Genomic DNA, 19786 nt, shown 5'->3' on the forward strand with positions numbered 1-19786 from the left:
AATAGACCGGTCCGCATAATCATCCGTCGATTCCGAGACCGCTTTGGAAACCTGGCGGGCGGCTTTACCTCTCTACGAGACTTTACCGCCCGTTTCTCGTGAGGACGACGACGGGAGAACCGCATGAGAGTTACTCCCTCTGAGAGAGAGAGAGAGAGAGAGAGAGAGAGAGAGAGAGAGAGAGGAGAGGTGCGTGGCATCGCGATTCGACGCGAACGTGAATTACGATGTGATTTTATGACTCAACGATACGTAGGATCGCGTCTTCGTAATTTTGAAACTCGTACCTTCCTTCTTTCCTTTCTATCCTTTATGTTCTCGATAGAGATGATAAAAATTGAAAGGAAAATTCAAACGACGAAACAATGGGTCAGAGGTAATCGTTTGGAAGGAGGAATCGTTAGGAGATACGGTACCTTGGCCAACGTAGGTCTCGTAGGTGCGAGAGACTAACAGGAACCGAAAGACGTGCGCGTGCGCCAGCAGCGAGCGAGTCGCGTGCGAGAGCCAAGCCGGTGAGAGTTGAATTTATGAATGAACGAACGGACGGACGAAGGGCGAGCGTGGGCTCGCCCACGCGCTCTATCATAATCGGTACCTCCGGCCTAGTCACGAGCGCCTCGCCGAGAACTCGTCGAGAGTCGAGATTGCGCGAGCGAACGAACAACGATTCGTTGCTATAGCTAAAACTACGACTATCTTAAAGATACATCTTGCTCTTTTCGAAACTTTTGAAAGGGTTCAACGCATTTGGATGACTTCTCTCAACGAAATTTTCCTTCTTTTGAACGACGACGAAATGAACCTTTCATAACTTTAAATCTTTCTACCTACCGAGAATAGAGCGAACGTCGAAGAATTATATCGAGAAGCATTCGATAAAAGTCGGTCGGCCGAGTTCGTACGTTCGTCATCTTAACGCGCGCACGTTACGAGAATGAATAATCCATGGAGCGAAGAGTGGTGGCCGAAGGCAATGTATGTACGTCCCACACAAGTATTTCAGGTGTTTCGACTAACGAGCGATTTGCATGGAACAACGAGGACGTTCGAACAACGACGACGAACGAACCAGTTCTCGGAGCCGCCAAAGGACTCCTTCGTAATGCTTCGGATTCTGAGAAAAAGGAAAGAGAGAGAGAGAGAGAGAGAGAGAGAGAGAGAGAGAGAGAGAGAGAGAGAGAGAGAGAGAGAGAGAAAGAGAGACCATTTACCCATTTTGAGAAGTTCGATTCCTCAAAAAGTTGTCGGCACGATCGTGACGTAAGAGGATTGCGGCTCGAGTCCTGGCGTCGCGAAGGAGGACGCGCGCGCGCGCATAAGCTTATCTTTTTTACATTAATTAGTTATCAAGCATAAAAAAGCCGGCTCTTGCACGTACCATGTAAATGATCTCTAACGCGATGTTAATGAGGGGGGAGCGCGAAGCGTGTAATAACACGAAATACATTGTCCTCGCTACGACGTACGATTCATTATGCATTATGCGGTTGCACCATTAATATATCGGGATGCTGGAGGCTTCGACGTATCGTATATCATTGGCCAAATTTTTCTTCGTTCGGTTTATTGCGCGTACCTTATAATCGCGTTTATTGGACATTATATCGTCGTATATTACTTCGCGCATCACGCGTGCCATAAAGCGACGACGTTTAAAACAAATTGAAATAATAAAAGACGTGAGGTATTAAGGGGGGGTTGCGGGGGTTGGATGGAGTAGAGAGTAAAAGTCGTTTGCATAATAACACCGAGCTATGTAGGTAGGTCCATCGAAAAATTCGTCGCTCCTGGATACGTACTTGAATCATTATCTAAGGTGTTCATTCGGAAGCTGCATATAAAATCTCCAATGACAATGACGTCGGACTTGATCAACGTCTGTCGCGACGAGATAAACTATCGACTTTATCGATTCTCTGCCTTTTCTTCTTCTTTTTCCTTTTTTTCCTTTCTTTTTCTTATAATGGTTAATTAATTAAGTAGCCAAGTAGAAATAAATAACGATTAATAACAATGTCATTGGATATTAACGACTATACGAGCATATTTTTAAAGCGGCACCCGATCAACAAAGCGACGAACGGTCGGTCGAATGAAAATCCTTGTTTACCTTTATCACGTTTGATGCGTCTGCAAATGGCGCACATGCGTCGGCCGCAGTGCTGCCTCTCGGGCTTCTGTTCGGTGTCCAGGGTGACCATCTTTTTGATAATTTTGATCGGTCAAGAGTACAACGAGCGAGAAACAAAATAAACGATATGCCTGATCGTCCGGACGATTTGCAAAGTTGTTCTTTCCTTGTACTTTTTATACTCGCACTATACTTGCTTCGATTCGAAGAAGGATATCTCGATCCGGCTCTGACTTTCCGGCTCTCACGAGAGACGAATTCATTCCGTTCGAACACGATGTTGCTTCGAGCGTTAACACGGACTCGAAGGGATAATCCTCTTGTCTCGACGTTCCTGTCGTCCTCGTCGTCGAGGAGAAAAAATCGATCCTTTCGATCCACCCCTGGGGACGAAGATCGACGCTCCTGCGATTAGCGGGTCCTGTAAGTCGACGGCTCGTCAGATCTCTATCTCCTCGATCTCTCGAATATGCGATATATGCGTCTCGCAACCTCGTAGAAATTATCGAAATATATGGTCATGATTTTGCTCATGTGCGAGGACGTCGACGACTTTATTTATCGATACATCCAACGAGATCTTCTTCCCAAGCTCGCTGCTTGATCGTTCGAGGGGACTCTTTCGTTGAATCTAACGTATGAACTTAACAAAGTCCTATCGCGAGTGATCGCGTCTGTCATTAACCGTCGTTTGTTAGCCTTTAAACAATCGTTTTTCGTGACGTAACGCTTTCACTCGGCTCCTTGCTCGCGCAGACTCCGCTTGGAATTTCACACGGGTTTTCTCCTCCGGCTGAATTTAAGTTCGTATGCACGAGAATTGATTTCACCTTTACTTCGTTAATTGCAACGGGACGCGTCATAAATCACGTTTACGTTTATTCGATTTCGTACGTTTTGACTTCGGCGCGGCACGGCATTGCGCGAGACTGCACGGCCGGCACCGCACGGCACCGAACGGCTCGCGACATAGGCGCGACGCAATTTCGAAGGAATGGAGATTTCTACGGGTCCCTCCCGGCTACCGATATAAATTACGATTTTTATTCCGGCAGATCTTATCGATTTCGCGAATTATCGTCGAATCTGTCCTACCGAAGACGCGCGAAAATGATTTCCCTTTTCTCAAGTTAATCAAGTTCAATTCGGTTTAATCCTCGAGATTCTTGCCCGCTCCTCCGATTAACACTCCGAAGCCGATCTTGCTTCATCCTAGAGGTAATTAGCCAAGAAGAAATAGTCGTGGGCAGTCGACGTTGATAATCGTCCGAAATGAGACTCTCTTTTTCGCTTGTCCCTCTAACGCCGGCAATTCGTTCGCTTTCTTCGCGTCGTCGCGTGGGCGATGCTTCTTCTTTCCTCGTGCATAAATTACCTCGGATTTCTTGCCACGAGCGTGGAAAGAGCCGACTTTCGAAAATCGTACGAGAAAAAGAGAGGGAGGAGGCGGGGGAAGGAAAATCGAAGAAACGATTTTGTAAATCGATCCCTCGTGAACGAACGTTCTCGTTTCCTACTCTTCTTTCGGCGTGAGATTTCTTTTCCTTTTTTTTTTTTTTTTTTTTTTTCCCTTTTTTTTTGTACTCTCGTTGCACCGATCGTCGAATTTACGATTACAAGAGCGACGAAGTCGCGGACAGAAAGCAGAAAGTACCGAGTCACTCGACTCGTCCGCAAAACCGGTACAAACTTGCGAAGCTTATTTCGTTACGTTCGGGTTCCTGCAGAAAGGATTAAATCATTCGTCCCGTTTCAGACCGATACGAATCCGTAAAGTTTATTTCAATACCGTGGCCCCTTATTGTTGATGCAAATGAATGGACTATGGTCCATCGAGATACCAGGGCCAACGGAGAAAGATAGAACGGTAGAAGAGAAAGAATACGAGGAGGGGAGGAGTACGAGTCGAGTGAAAGTTGACAAAACGTATTCTCGAGGGATCCGGTAAACGCCCACGCACGGCCATTTAATTAACACCGAAATTGCTGTACGCGCGATCGGAGATCGTACCGAACGCGCATTAAACGGGCAACCGTGCAACTCCGCGTAAATAATCATTTGCTATTTAATCATGCGCGATCTTAATTGCCATAAGCGTTTCTCAAGTGCTGCTCTCGATCGAAAAGAATTCCCTCCCGCGACGATTTTAAGATTTCCTCGGCCGTCGCACCGTTTGTCGGCTGCTTTTCGATGTTTTCGCAAGAAATCAGAGTAAAAAGTGTAATATAATTAATGCCGACGCGACGTACGCAGGATTTCTCAACGAGAACGGCCGAGTTTATCGCCGAGGTACGATATAATATTCTCGACTATAATATTCTCTACGTTCTCTCTCCCCCTTGGTGAATTTCATTTATCGAGGTCTCTCTTTCTCCCTTTACCTCTGCCTTCCTCCCTCTCCCCCTACCGCGATTACAGTGTAGAGACATTAAGCCGCTCTTTATCACGAGAAACGTTGTTATAATTAACTTTTTGGAAACGTCTCTCGCTTTAATCGAGCACGTACCGTCTAATTATTTTAATTACCGTTATCATCCTTATTACGCGTGGTCGTTCGTTAATGCCACGCTCGTACAAAACGGTTAACCGGATTGTTTCGTCCCCGTCGTTTAATTTACTTATCGCGTTTATCGCTACCAACGAGCGATCGTTCTTCGTAAGGGGGTTGAGAAGGAGAGGTTGAAAAGGAGCCCGAGAGAGGAGGCGAGAGAAGAGCACGAGAGGGAAGCGCCCGGAACCCGATCGAGCCGATCGAGCATTGATTAATTCGCGGCGCTTTTCTGCCATTTATAACGCCGCGGCTAATTAAGCGTGCCCGGGTTAATCGTGCAATTTGTTTCCTTAATGACGTATCAAGTTACGAAATTAACGTCGCAGGCTTCTCGATAGCGCGTACAAGCTATATCGAAGCCCTCCTCATTTACCCTGTCCTGCTTATTATTTCTCAGTTTTATGTCCTTCCTTGATTCCGCGAAGAAACGAGCGTGTTTCGTAAGTCTTTTATCTTTCTTTTTTTCCCCCACTCGTTTTCCTTTTTCTTTTTTTCCTTCTTTTCGATCCCCCGATCGAGAGAAGAGGGGAATTTCTTTCGATGGTACTCGTCAATTTGCCTAAGAAGCGAAATCGAGCCCTTCCCCGTTAATTAACCCAACGAAAGGAAGAAAAAAAAAAAAAAGACAAGAGAGATTACGTAAAAGGGAGCAGCCGTTACGTATCGAGGGAGGCAATAATTAGCGCGGCGAGTTTTGTAACGATTAAGACGTACTATAATTTACAATGTACCGATCTCGAGAGGGGTCGCCGTAAAAAAGGTCTCCTCGAAGAGGAGAAAAGGAGGAGCGAGGAATCGTAAAAGCGCGCAGCGCTCGGGGAAAAAACGAAGGACCGCTTAATTTTCTCGGTCGAGGAGCAATCAAGCTCGTCCGATCATCCCAATTTCGTTGGCTCGCACGTGCACGAGCGCGCATGCGAAGCGATCACAAAGTCGGGATCTTCAACTTGCCAGAAGAGTGAAAATTCGCGACGCTTCGAAGGGGTTGCGAAAGAGAAATCTCTCCTCTCTCTCTGACTCTCGCAAGAGCCGTTTCTTTCGATCGGCCCCTCCTACGAGGAGCGCAGGACGATACACGGCAGCACTCGTGCCAGCCGCCTGCTCGGCGTCGACTTTCGGCCTCGACACGCATTTCCAAAGAGTCGTTTCGTCGTCACGGACCCATCAGCCCCCGGACTAACCGATCCTTATCTGATCGCTCCGATCTTTACGATCTTTCCTCGCGCGCGCGCACGCGAGAGAGAGAGAGAGAGAGAGAGAGTCCTGCGTTTCTCTACGATGACGGATTAATCGCGATCGGGCGTGTCCGATTCGCCTTATTGTATATATGTATGAGAGGGGAGACTTTTTTGTTAGGAGGACGTGTCCCGAATGGCGAAGAAAAAAGGGAGCATCCTTCTGTATCGCGAGAAGAGGAGAAAATTCCTTTGGCGATTTCAGCGAGGAGAAAAGACGAAGAAGAAGATAGTCGTCGTTCGGAGACGCGACCGATCGACGACGCCTCGGACGCGCCAATAAATCAGAACGAGTATATAACGCGGTCGGCTCGAGGAAGGATCGGGTGACTCGGTGCAAAGAAACCTCGAATCATCGAATCCGCATCGATCGGCCTCTACGATCTCCCCTACGGCTACGAGTTTCACTGGCACACACACACACACACACGGACGGACGGACGGACGGACGGACGGGCGTACGTGTATATAGTTAAAGTCATAACCGTTGCATCGTCGAGCGTGTTTGCGAAAGCGAGCGGATCGAAGCCGATCGCGATTCAATTAATATCCACGGGCCGCTCCTCCCTGGCTTGATTTAATTATCAGATTTTGCCGGTACCGATAGGAATCGCTTCATTAAGTCGACGATGGTTTGCAAGTGGAACGCGCACCGTCAACATCGTTATCGCCGAACAAACTGTTATTTAGCGGACACTTTTTAATTATATCGCGGTTCGTTGGTTCGTCGTAAAGCTGAAACCTTGACGCTACGATTCTCGTCTTCTTCCCCTCTTCGTGACCGATTTTTATCGCCACTACTGGTGGCGCATCGAACATGGCACGACACGGTTGCAACGAGTTTTCGTTACCCATTAACGAGTTTGCGGACCTTCGCGATGTACCCTTTTTACAAGGTACAATCGTGCGTCAGCAACACACCCGATCGTTTAACCGCGTTCCCGCAGGATATTTCGCATTGAATATTATATCAACGAAATGAATTTGCAGTAACGGACGAAACTATGAATGAGATTATATTCGCGCGCAAGATTACATCGCTTTGAAAATCTACTGGATGAACTAGACAAATTTTCGAGGACGAACAGCAGCGAGCTCTGGAGCTTATCGTCTTGATCGCTAAAACGAGAGATCGATCTAGATCGCGCACCATTCAATACGATCCGTAAGATCCAGCTGGAGCGCCGGCCGGTGACGAGGAGCATGTCGCACGAACACTTCCAAGCAGAACACTTTTCACCATATAGTAGCACAACTATGCAGAATTTTTTCTTCCGTCAACGAGAAACGTCAATGGTGGTGTCACCACCATCCGATCGACTTCACTTTACATGACGACGAAACATTCCAAAAGAAAAGAAAAAAAAAAAAAAAAAAAAAAAAAAAAAACAAAAAAAAAACAAAAAAAAAAAAAGAAAAGAAAGTTTTCCAAACGTTGAAAAAAGAGGATAAGAGAAATCTTAAAATCGTGCCGACGTTTGTAGGTATCACAATTAAAGACACACACAAAACACCAGAGCTTCTCGTGATAAGCACAACGAACACTGGACCTTTGAACGTATTAAAAGGAAAAGGAAAGAAAAAGAGGATAAAGAGAGAAAGCAAAATGAAGTATCGAGGCAAGAGAATAAACGCGTAAGAAGAAGAGAGCGGTTGCGCGTCGGTGCGCTCTGCGGCCGGTCTCTCGGTTCGTCTCTGACTGGCGTAGTGTGTGCGCGCACTCGCGCGAGCTCTCTCGTGTTCGAGCGGTGCGTGCTGCTGCTCTACGGCCGGAGGCCACGTGACACGGTCCCCTGCAGGAGGTAGGACCGCTTACGAGCGAGCGAGGGGGCGCGCGCGCGCGCCTTCGAGTAAACTCCTGTGGCAGGCAGGCAAGCAGGCACAGCGCTCGCGCGCGCGCAACAAGGAGCAAGGAAGCAAACAAGTAAGTTGGCTAGCAAGAGGAGCGAGAAAGCAAGCAAGCAACGAAGCAACAAGTCTTGCGCGTCGGTGTCGCGAGCTCTCGTGTGTGGGCTGCGGCGAGCGCAGGGCCAACAGAGTGCCGTTGCCGTAGAGAGGGGATAGGTCGTAGAGGCGGCCCGACGGGGACCGACGAGCGAGTGGGAGGACTGGCCCTCTCGCTTGGCTCGCACGAGTGGGGAGTGCCTCGCTTCTCGCCTTTCTCTCTTTCTCTTATTCTCTCTTTGTTCCTCGCTGCTCTTTGCCGGGGAGAACGCGCAGCGTAGCAGGGGTGGAGCGGCCTACGACCCCACCAGGCGCGTGCCCCGAGTCAAACGAGGTACCATCTACCGCCGCGCGTGCACTCGATAACGAGCTCTCTTTCTTTTTCTCTTAACAAAATCACTCTCCTCTTTCCTTAGCGGTCCCAATCGAAGAGAACCTACATAAATCGATGACGATTACTTTTCTTTCATTTCCTTCGTATCTTTGTATTCATATTCCTCACGAGGAATAGACCAAGCGCGAGGAAGAAATATTAAGAACGTCCGGAAGATCCGTGGGAAAAAATAGGGCCGAGTTAAAAGGGCCAGCCGCGGAAGACCTTTAAGTTGTTTGCTTTGCTCTGCTGTGTGATGTTTGTAGCGAGCGAGAGAGAGAGAGAGAGAGAGACAGAGTCTCTCGACGAGAAGCAGATTTTACTGTCGGGAGAATTTTACGAGTGCCTCCAGTTCTTTGCAGCATCCGCATATTTATAGAACCATCAGAAAAATCTTACACCTATGCTCGCGTTAATGGTGTCTTTTAGACGATACTTCCACCGGAAGAAATGTTTTTCTGGGTACTTGATGAGGGATCTCGTCAACTTTTAATTTTCTCTCTCTCTCTCTCTCTCTCTCTCTCTCGAATGTATGGATTTAAAGTCGTTGTCAATTTCATGGTACAATTATTCGCCGCGCGTGGGGTAACGAGTTTACAGGAGTCAGGAGTGCGGCCACGTGACACGAATTCTCGACGTCGAAAAGACCCCGAGGAAGTCGAGACTTCCGTGGAACAACGGCGGAATTTTAAACGATCGTCTGTCGTCTCGGTGTACCTATGTGGCGGCTAGCGTGAAAATCAAAGCGTCACGTCGACCTATGAAATTATAGAATTTTAAGAGAAAATAAATTCTTATGATCTTAATCGAATAAAACTTTTCAAGGACTTCCGCGTAAAAGGAATCGAGAAGAATCGGAAGAGGTCGAGCGAGAAAATCGTCGAAACACTGACCATGTCGCTTCGACGCGATCGGAGTAGGATCGTGATGACCGGAAGTGATCGCCTACGCGCACGATTTGCTCGTGATAAGTCGACAAGCCGATGGTGGGGATGCCGCTCGTCGTTCCTACTTTCGATCGATTCGCCCACCGGTACGTTTTGTAAGTCTCAAAGTCGATTTCGGAATTGTTCGAGTGTTCCTGAAAGCGCGCCCACGCGGTAACCCGCGATCCTTCTTCTGGGTTGCGGACAACGACGACAGCGAAGACGAAGACAACGACAACGCGGTTGCCGAAATAACGTCCGGCATCGCCCACGTATCGCCGAGGGAGGATCAAACGGAGAGGTTCACCCAAAAACCTTTGCCGGTTATTCCCAAGTTCGACTTACCCTTTTCTGACAAATGATCTCGCCCACGAACGGGACTTTTTTTGGCGCTGGAAAAACACAATTCGATTCGTCCTTTACTAATTCTAATCGATAGGAAGATCGAGCGAGTGATTGATTTTGTAAGTTGCGACGACGCGCAAAGGACGCGCGACGACTGGGCGTGACCGACACGCACCGAGACGTACCCTCCCCTCCCTCCTTCCTTCGTCGCGGCGGATTAAGAGAACAGGACTTGGGCAGTAGGAAGAAAAGCCGCTTGACAAATCGTTCGACTCGTCTTATCGTCTCTTCTTATCTATCGATCTCACGGTCCCTTCTCGATCATCGTGGGCGTGATCGACATACGGAACCGAGACTAATGTTCGTCGGATATGCGCTTCCATTGCTTTTTCTTCTCTTTATCCTTTGTTTATTCGAAACGGTCCATCGACGTGTTATTCTCGTTCCTCATCTCTGTTCGCGAGCTAGCCAACAGGCCGTTCTATTAATTTTCTAACGCGCTATTAAGACTAGATTAGTAGTAGGTAATCTTAAGACCTCGGCGTAGCTTCTTACCAGGTCGATCGTTACCGCATGCTGGGAATGTTAACGAATGTTTCGCACGCGGTTTTGCGCACCGGTGCGACGTTCGCTCGCTCGCTCGATGCAATTCCGTTAGCAGACCAGTCCAGAGGAGTTCGTCGACGCCCTCATCGAGTCGCCTCCTTGACGACTTTGAGAGAGAGAGAGAGAGAGAGAGAGAGAGAGAGAGAGAAAGTATCTCGATTAGCTCGGAGCCTCCTCGATTTCTACCATTCCAATACGATCCATCATTCCCTGTCTAATTAATCTTTTAAAATATTGCTCGTGAACTAAAAAATAAAAAAAAAAAAAAAAGAAGTCAAAAGAAAAAAGAAAGAAAAAAAGTAAAAAAGAAAAAAGAGAAAATGCGTGCAGTCCGATGGGAAGAAGATCGATGCTCGATCGACGCGAATTTCGAGCAGTCGCTTGATAGCTCGAAGATGAGTTTCGCAGAACGAGAAAATCAAATTCTTCTTCCCTTTTCGTTCGTGAGCGTGATGGAAACCGTGTGGTTGAACGCTGGAGAGACGAACGCTATTAAGTATAATTTATATCGTCGGTTCTGTGTGCACACATCGTTCGGATAATTTGTTGTTCCCTTTAGCGCGCCGTCACGTGTTATAACGGCAATCCCCGCAATGACAAGGATTGTTATTAGGGCTCGACTCTTTGCAATTAATCGCGCTTAAACATCCTATCGCGCTTTACCGAGAATATATATATGAGAGAGCGAGAATGAGAGAGAGAGAGAGAGAGAGAGAGGGAGAGAGAGAGAGAGATACTTCTAACAACGGCGATTGATCGACGATTTAGCTACCGTGAAAGCGATGAAACCTCGTCTCTCTTGCCACTCGTCGAAGCTGTCTCGCGCTGAATATCAAATATGACACCGTTTCTCGTTTACTCGCTCGATGGAAAAGAAACGAGACGGAGTATCTTAATTAAACGGCTCTCCTCTATCTCAATCACGAAATAATGGAGTAAGGTAGAACGATTTATTCAACGAGAGAGATCGAGAGAGAAACTTTTGACTTTTCTCACGCGCGTCGTCGAGCCAAGGAAATTCTCTCGGCAATACTTGACCGATATAAGCAAGACACGCACGCACGATTTCATTCCATTACGATAAGGACGAAATTTACCGCTCGAGTACCTTATTACAAGGAGCGTTACGTTATTGGGATTAGGCGAGAAGCTGCGACCGAAGCGAATTATCTCCGACATTAAAGCAATTAGCAAACGATTCAGGACGCTTTTCTTTGTTGCATAAAAACTGACATTCTGGAATCGAGTAAGAATGTGAGAGGGAATTCCATCGAGCCTAGACACAAAGGAATGTTCTCTCTCTCTCTCTCTCTCTCTCTCTCTCTCTCTCTCTCTCTCTCTCTCTCTCTCTCTCTCTTCCGCGAAGAGAGAAAATTTGAAGTTTTCCTTGGTAGATTTCATTTTACTCTCGTAAGTAAAAGTCAATTAACCGATTACGATCGATAACGCAGTATATATCAATGTCCCGGAAGAGACGCGGTATGCTCTTCGAGATTATTATCTTCTTTTCGAACGCGTTCGATAGGAATAAATGCTCGATAAGAATAAAACGATGCCTGTATCTCTTGACGTAAGGTGTAAGCGCGCCAGAAATTCGCGCGCGCTCGCGCGCATAGGATCGCTTAAAATTCTTCAATAATAAAAACGCATTTATTGGCAATATATTTCGGCGAGCGGCAGGCTCGAGATAAATGCAGCCAACGGACGAACAGTACCTACGAGCAATAAAACCAGTCATGTAACCGATGTGTCTCCAATAAACCGCATAGGGACTACTTTTATTGGACATAAAACTTTAGCGGGTTACGTGCCTCCCGATATCACGAGATTTTTCATCTGCTTTATTCGGTCTAGCGAGACGCAAAGAAAAACTAACGCGAGCATATATTGGAAAGATACATTTAACTAAGGCTAAGAGCACCGATGAAGATGCATTTATTATAAGTGTCATTGTTAACGATGTCTTAAAGCGTGATATAGTGCGTACCGAAATTAATTAATTTAATCGAGAAGTTGTATCGCTTTATTTTAAATCCTGATAGAGCTTCAAATCGACGTTCCTAGAGAAGCTTGGAAAGCGAAGGAAGAAAGGAAGGCAAAGAGAGGGATAAGAGCGTGGATGGCGACCCAGATACGGCTATGAAAGAATGTTTGGCTTTTACGCTGCACCGGTGGCTAAGCTAACAATAGATCCTTGTAATCGCACGTTGCAGTTCGAGCTTTTACGCTTTCGGTGCTCGTCCCACACCATCTTTAAATCTCTCTCTCTCTCTCTCTCTCTCTCTCTCTCTGTTTCACTCGTTCGACTTGCAGAGCTTCGTAGTCGTCGGTCGTCTCGAGGCTTGGAGAGACAATTACCTCTAACGTCTCGGACTCAAATGCGTCCGTCTGAGTTTATTTGTTCGCGAAAGCGAGCACAGCAGCCGACCGAGGACTGGCCTAGCAGAGACCGGCTGTTCGACGACAATGACGACGACGACGACGACGACGACGACGACGAGCGAGATACTCGTACGGCGCGTGTGCGTCCAACGACGATAAAACGCCATGAAGCTCGACGGGAACGACGAGATCGTTCTTGGAGCTCGTACTCCGGTAGAATGCAGATCCTGCGCGCACCTTCTCTCGCTCGTTGGAATGTTACGACTCTCTCCTGCCCAACTAAATTCTCCTCCTTTATCGTTTCATACAAGTTACCTTTGCTCTTTATGCTTTTCACTTTTATCTCGCGAATACAAAGGGACAAATCTTAATACAATTTTTTATTTCGACTGAAATTATTCCCGGGTCCCTAGTAATAATTATCCAAGCATACAAGAGATCTTAAACTCTCTCGAAACTATTCGACGGGCGAGTTTCGTCAGAGCAAGAATGCAGAGAGACGCGAACGTCGGGAGGGGATACCAATTAAAATAAGATTATTAAAATGTCAGTCGCAAGACAGGCGGATTAGAAGAGGCGAGAATGATAGTCGCCGGCTCGTCTTGACAACGTGTAATTTCCAGTCGTGAGCTTTCAAGCGAATTCGCTACTCGCGTCGTTGTTAACTCGTAATACACCTGGTCGACCGACCAGATAGAAAGAGAAAGAGAAAGATGTCTGGCAAGTTACGACAAGCGCGTGCGTAAGCAAGAAGCGTGATTAAAAAGTTCGTCTAACGGTGAGAGCGCTCAAGCGTACCGACTAACGTCGACAATGATACCGTTGAGGAATCAGAGATTTTCTTTCGTCACTTTTTTCATTAAGATCAAACACAAAATTAGATTTAGGTATATGTATTTGTATGTGCATCAGTTATGGAGCAAGAAGAGGCAAAGTGATCGAAACGATAGAATTCGCAAACAGGCACGATGAGAGGAAAAAGAGGAGAAGAAGGAGAAGCGAGAAGAAGATAGGTATTTTTTCCTTGCAGCCTTTATATCCGCGGCACGGATTCCGCTGTGCGAGTGCGTCGACATAAGCGCGATAAATTACGAGGGTGGAAGTTTGCAAGGAACGAGGTAGAGAAAAACGAGGCTCGGTGAGACTCGCTTTGCACACAATTTCCACGTGCTCGGAACAGCACCGCTGACGCCGTACGGCGGTATCTTTGCGCGAAAATAAAGTGCCGAGTGCGCGCGCGCGTACGCGAGTGCACTCACGTTGAGATCGCGACGGAAGGAGGAGGTAGGAGGAGGTCCACCGAGAAGAGCGGGGAGGAACGGCAGTGAGGCCCTTATTAACATTTCTCTGGGATTCGAGGCGAGATTAAATTGACAGGGAGGATTTGCGAGTCGTTTGTTACCGGCTACCCCTGCCTTTGCCTCTCTCTCTCTCTCTCCTTATACTCCTCCTCCTCCTTCTCTTCTCCTCCTCTTCTCCTCCTCTTCTCCTCCTCTTCTCCTCGTTTTCCATGCTTTGCGAGCGGGTCACAAAAGAGAATTCTTCTTCTCGATTCGATCGCTCTGGGTACTCCTTTTCTCGATTCTTCGCTCTGTTTTTCTACCGCACGACAATGAGACTCTAATTAATTGATGTAGCGTAAGAGAGAGAGAGAGAGAGAGAGAGAGAGAGAGAGAGAGAGAAGATGAGGACTTTTCGAAACACTTAATGGTGCCGATAAATATTGTTACTCGCGTCGAATCTTTTTCTGGATTTTACTTTATCGAAGCAAAAGTGAAATCCGAAAGGAAAGAGAGAAGGAGGGGTCCAAGAGTTGGACCTTGATCGCTAACAATCTCATTAAAAGTCTCGGGAATGACGAATTAACGACGTGCCATCGACGAGGGGACTCGGATGACTTTAAAAATTGAAAAACGAAAAACGTCTACGACGCGCAGCTGTCCATTTGTCTGTCCGTTCTCTTATATCGGTACTCGGCTTCTTCTTTCCACTTCCTTCGTACGCGCACGCGCGTTCTCCGTCCTTAATGATCGCCCTCTCATTAGTAGGCGTCAAAGGCACCGACGCGACGTGGCGAGAGCTGAATCGCTTTCTTCACGATTCCCTTTAAACCTCCGATTCTGATTCGTTCTCTCTTTTACGAGGCGAGCGCTAAGCTGAAGGAATCGTTTCTTCGAGCTTAATGAAGCGAAGGAGACACCGAAGGGGCTTAAAAAAGCGACAATAAGAGAATCTCGGTCACCGGCTGCCGTTCTCGTTATTCAACGCGAATCATCGTAACCGAAAGTAAAAGAAAATAAAAGTTTTGCTCGTTGCTAGTTGCGAATCAATCGGAATGATCTTTACTTTCGATGGCCTCCGTTCGATTTAGCCTCTGAAATTTCAGGTTGGTCAAATGCGCTTCGCGAAAGCCCGCTCCCGCGCCGCCGCCGAATAATCACTAATGTAAGAGAGAAATAAAGTTCTCTCGGTCGGATTATGTGGCCCACTGCCGTCACGATCTATTCCGAGAGCTATTCCAAGTCTATGCCGCAGAAGCAAAGTCGATGCATGTTGCCGTCTTATTAATGCATCGCGCGCATCCCCTTCCACCTCCTGAACGCGGTCCCCTACGCTCTCCTAGAAGAGTTTCAACGGAGCCTAACAGCTGCGTCGGAGATGCTGCGAACGCTTGTGGAAATTCAAACGGAGTTTCGTTCGACTGTCTTATTCGTTCGCGTTATATCATCCATCCTTCCAACGTATTAGATATTATTTAACTTGAATTTTTATTTCCATCCCGTTAATACGTAGGAAAGAAAAGACGAATCGGTAATCGAAATTCCACGCGTAAGACAAGCATTATATATGTTATTAACAACGAAAATATGTTAGATCGTCGAATATTCCCACTTATGGAAGAAGAGAGATCACCCTATACGGGGCGATATGATTGAAGCTCGCGAGTCGATTTTAATTTTGCAATCTAAACCTTTGCTACTTTTAAATACTTTATTCGCGTTAGATAAATAAACGCGAACGATCGTTCTCAAAGTTCTTCCTTGTAAAGTGGAATTTCGTCGGCATAAGGCTGAGAAACGCGCGAAAGAGGTGTTATTTATCGCGGTGCTCGAGGGTCGACATTAATTCTTCGACATCTCCGATAACGCTTTCGTACGTGCCATACGTGCAGCTGGCATTGGAGCAATTGGCGAGTTGCCAATCAGTCTCGACTGTCGATACATTATCGAAGAGAGGACAAACGAACGATTCAAGTACTCGTCGAAAATCGTCCGAGGGCCTCCTATTCGATCTAGCCAACTAATAACGAGCTTTAGTTTTCTTAGCGTAACGAATGACGAAGCCGTCGTCGCATTTATGCTTCTTCGAAAATGAGCTCGACGATTTCTAACGTTATTTGATTTTCATGCGAATCGCAAGAAACAAACGAGCAAGCAAGTAGGTATTCGTCGCTCGTAGGTATTCATCGCGCCGTCCAAACGTCCGAGAAAGCGACTCGAAACATTTATCCAACGTTTACTATCACTTTCCGAGATGACAGGCACTAAACGCTTTTATATACGCGCACCGTACGCGCACGCGAGACGTGGAAGAAGACAAACATCGTAAGATTCGTAAAATCTGGGCCAACTGAAACGACTTTGGATATGCGACTTCCTAAATCCACCTTGGACTCGGGCGAATGAAAGGAAGGACGTTCGAATAAACAAAAGATTTCCAAGTGGAATCGAATCGATACCGAAGGGGTATTCATCTATTACGTATATACGACACTTTATTGATTATTTTCAATTTTAGTCTCCGGTAGTCGTAGTTTATGTCGTACGGTGAAACGAGAAGCGTTCTTAGACCCTGTACCGTACGTTTTGTGTACGAAGCTCGTAAATAAGGGGATTTAACGAAAACTCTTTGAAAGGCTGCTGGTATCGTTAGCGATTTCCACAAAATGAGCCATGACCGCGTATTTCGTAAGCGGATTCCACCTCGACAAAGCTACCGAGCGTATAATCGAAAGTACGATATGTAATTAGAGAATCGAATAGTCGACTCTCTACTACCCACCTTTCGTCCATAAATTAGTCGGCGCGTTACGAAGCGTATATTATTCGATCGAGAGAGTCGTAAGATCGACGGATCGCCCACGTATTCTCGGTCCTTTCTATTCTTTTCTCTTTCTATTCGACGAGATAACTCGCGCTGTAAATCGAGTACCGGTGGGTTCGTTGGAAGGCGAATAATTCGCTTAAACGCTATCTTTCTTGTCGAGTTCCTTATACGCCGCGACCTTTCTTTCGTACGCGAGTCGATAAACGCGAAAACGTGGAAACACGGCAGGTTCTCGTGGTAGCGAGAGCGCGACCACCAACATCCTCGACGGGAAGCCGCGTCTAAACCGCGCGCTTTATGGGTCGCGTACGACGATAATAAACGGATATAAGAGGGACACAGAAATCAATTCTCGCACGAGCAAGAGAATGAAACGATTTGAAGTAATGCTTCGCATAAATACGTACCTAAGTCAAGGACCTTTTTCCTACGCGTTCTACTGCCTACGATCGAAGAAAGAAACGTCGCAGCTCGGCTTCAATGGGAATCGACCTATTAAGCTTACCAAGAGGAACGAGCACGTTGAAACGGCCCGTTCCAATTTCCACGTCCTTTCCATGAGAGCAAGAGAAACGATGCCTATCTGAACAAACGGTCGAGTCCGATTCAGCTTCTCTGAAAGAACAACGCGAGCAGAAAATATATATTCGCGAATTCGCTCGAACGAAAATATGCTCGAGCGGCATTCGCCGAAGGCGGATCGTCTATTGCAGCAGACCTCCTTATCCGAGCGCACCTACGTGTACAGCCATCTGCTTATCTGCTTATCTGCCGACTCTGGAAGAATCATCGGCACGCGTTTCTACAGAGGTAGGATATGTGCAAACACAATGTAAAGTCGCGATAACGCGCGCGCGCGCACGCCTAAGGTTACATCGCTGCTGGCTCCCTTAACGTCCTTTCACACGACATACTGGAACTGGTCTAATCGCTAAACGAGATAGCTACCTTCTGACCTTTAGTAGTTGACTAAAGGTAATCGCTATTACGGTCCGTGGACGTTGAAATTGGAGGAACTTTAAAAGAAATTTTCTCTTCGCATTTTCTCTTCGAGTTCGTACATACGACGGTTTTCGGATAAAATCGTGCACAACGGTTGAAGAAAAGTTGGCTCAGTGTGGAAAGTACTTTAGTAGAATACGCATGCGCGATCGCGGTAGCAGCGCATGCGCGCATGCCGTTTGCATATAGCGCACTCTGGAATAAATGCGTGTTTATCGCGGTGGCGGTGGCGGCGGCGGCACAGCTTTTGAAGAGGAGCACCGCTCGTGCTGCTCTACCTCCTCCACCTTCTTCTCCGCTTTTTCTCCGTGCTCTTTGCCATAGTCCGTGCTTTCTCGCAGATGGGCCCGGTCGATTTACATAAGGCCTGGGTCCGCTCACACCGAGACGAGCCGGACTCTACCATCTCTCTCTCTCTCGCTTCTTCTTATTAAACGTACGCGTGCACGTCTCTCACGCACACGCGTACCCTTTATTAAGGGTGCACGGAGAACGCAGGAGTGCGCGCGCGCGCAAACACAGAAGCGCCGCGCATGCCTTGTTGCGCTAACAATACGACCGCCCACGTACGAGATATCTCGTTTTATTATTATCTCCTTCTTTCTCTTTCTTTCTCTTTCCTTCAACCTTTCCCATACTCTTTCCTCTCTTTGTCTCTCTCATCTTCCCCTCTCTCGTGCGTGGTCATTACGTTCCACTCTTCGTGAAAGCGCGCTCGCCGCAGGACGCGATGCACTTTAACCGGCGCGTTTCAAAATCCTTACGCGCGGTCGAGCCGAGTTTCGAAGCTGACGATGAAAAATTTTTTCTACCTTTTTTTTTTTTCTTTTTCTCTTTTATCCGTACGAAATGATTTTTCACTCGCCCACGCCGACAGACGATCGATAGGGCATAGTTTGTATCCGTTTAAAATAAAATAAATAGGAAGGAAAAGAAAATAAGAAAAGTAAAAACGAGAGGACCAGCTGCGTCAGATCCTATTATACGAGAAATGATAAATATCGCGCGACAGTTAAATGTTGGCTGGCTATTCCACAGAATCGTAAAGTCGCGCAGTCTCCGAGACGTTGCTTCGCAAAATCTCTTTTCTTCGTCGGTTTCATTGTTCTCCCTCGGTTTGCTTATACTCTCTTTACAGTCATTTTTATAGTTCGTACTCCGTAGTTATTTTTGCAGTCCGAAAGAAATTTCGGTTCTATCCCTTTGAAAATGAAATTCTCGTGGTAAACGACGAGAAGCGATATCTGGAGGTTCTCTTTTTTACGTGCGATGCCGTAGGTGCCGTCTTGCGCAATCCCCGTTGTTGCATTAAAAAGCAAAAGTGAGAAAGAGGGAGAGCTTTAAATATCGTCAGATTAAGGAGCAGACAAAAGCGAAGCGACGGAGATTATAAATCGAAGGTCTACTCGCGAAGGACCTCTTCGAGGAGCGATTTTTTTCTCGGAGGAACGTTAAGGTAGCGCCGCGAAATTTCTCACGTGTTCGGCTCGAAAAACGCAGCCAGGCGTGACTCATCGGTGTGATGTTCTTCTCTCTCACAAGAGGACTAGGAGAGGTCTTTCGAAAATACACCAGAGGAAGGGGGAGAGGAGAAGAAAGGAAGAAGAAAAAAAAAGAAAAGAGAGGAACGTTCTCTCGTGGATATCGGCGCGTATGTCACACGAGCTGACTTTTGTGAACGCGCCACGAACTCGTTTGCCCGATCCCGCTGTCGATGTCGGTGCGTGAAAGTTCGGAACAAAGATAAATTTGTACCGGTACCTATGTCATTGGTTTCCTTCTTCTCTACGCTTTCTCTCTCTCTCTCTCTCTCTCTCTCTCTCTCATGCGCGCGCTCGCGCATATCGGCGTTTCGATAACCGTAAAAACGTCCACTTGACGTTGAACGAGGTAAAGAGAGGCGTACTCGAAAACATTTGGAAATTTAGACGTTTTCGCGTGGCAATGGAAATCGCTGAACGTTCCAAGCAGGAGCTTAAAAGTTAAATAAAATGGATTGCCGAGCGTTTTGGGAAGGTCCACCGACGGAAGAGAAATCGTGGCTTTGATGTCCTATTAATTCTCAGCACGATACCATCGAGGAGACATTCTTCATCGAGGCGAGAGAGAACTATCGTTCTTTCGAATAATAGACGAAAAGTACGAAAGGAGAAGAAGAGAGAAGAGAGGCGACTCAGTGAC

At 47.0% G+C, this 19786-nt stretch overlaps 1 protein-coding gene across 8 annotated transcripts in view; it reads right to left on the reverse strand.

The window, feature by feature from the left end:
• LOC124421975 (myocardin-related transcription factor A) overlaps nt 1–19786 on the reverse strand; it is a 152517-nt gene that overhangs the window by 19176 nt on the left and 113555 nt on the right. The window contains exons 1-2 of one of the 8 annotated variants that reach the window (XM_046957794.1): nt 7071–7270; nt 2114–2555 (exon numbers count right to left, since the gene is read on the reverse strand). The exons of the other annotated variants lie outside the window; for them this stretch is intronic. Of the exons in view, the coding sequence (XP_046813750.1) occupies nt 2114–2204 (91 nt within the window). The 5' untranslated portion in view covers nt 2205–2555; nt 7071–7270. Of the gene's footprint in view, nt 1–2113; nt 2556–7070; nt 7271–19786 lie in introns of those variants that run through there. 8 annotated transcript variants of the gene reach the window in all.

Source organism: Vespa crabro, chromosome 2 (genome assembly GCF_910589235.1).
Source record: "Vespa crabro chromosome 2, iyVesCrab1.2, whole genome shotgun sequence".
Lineage (NCBI taxonomy): Eukaryota > Metazoa > Arthropoda > Insecta > Hymenoptera > Vespidae > Vespa > Vespa crabro.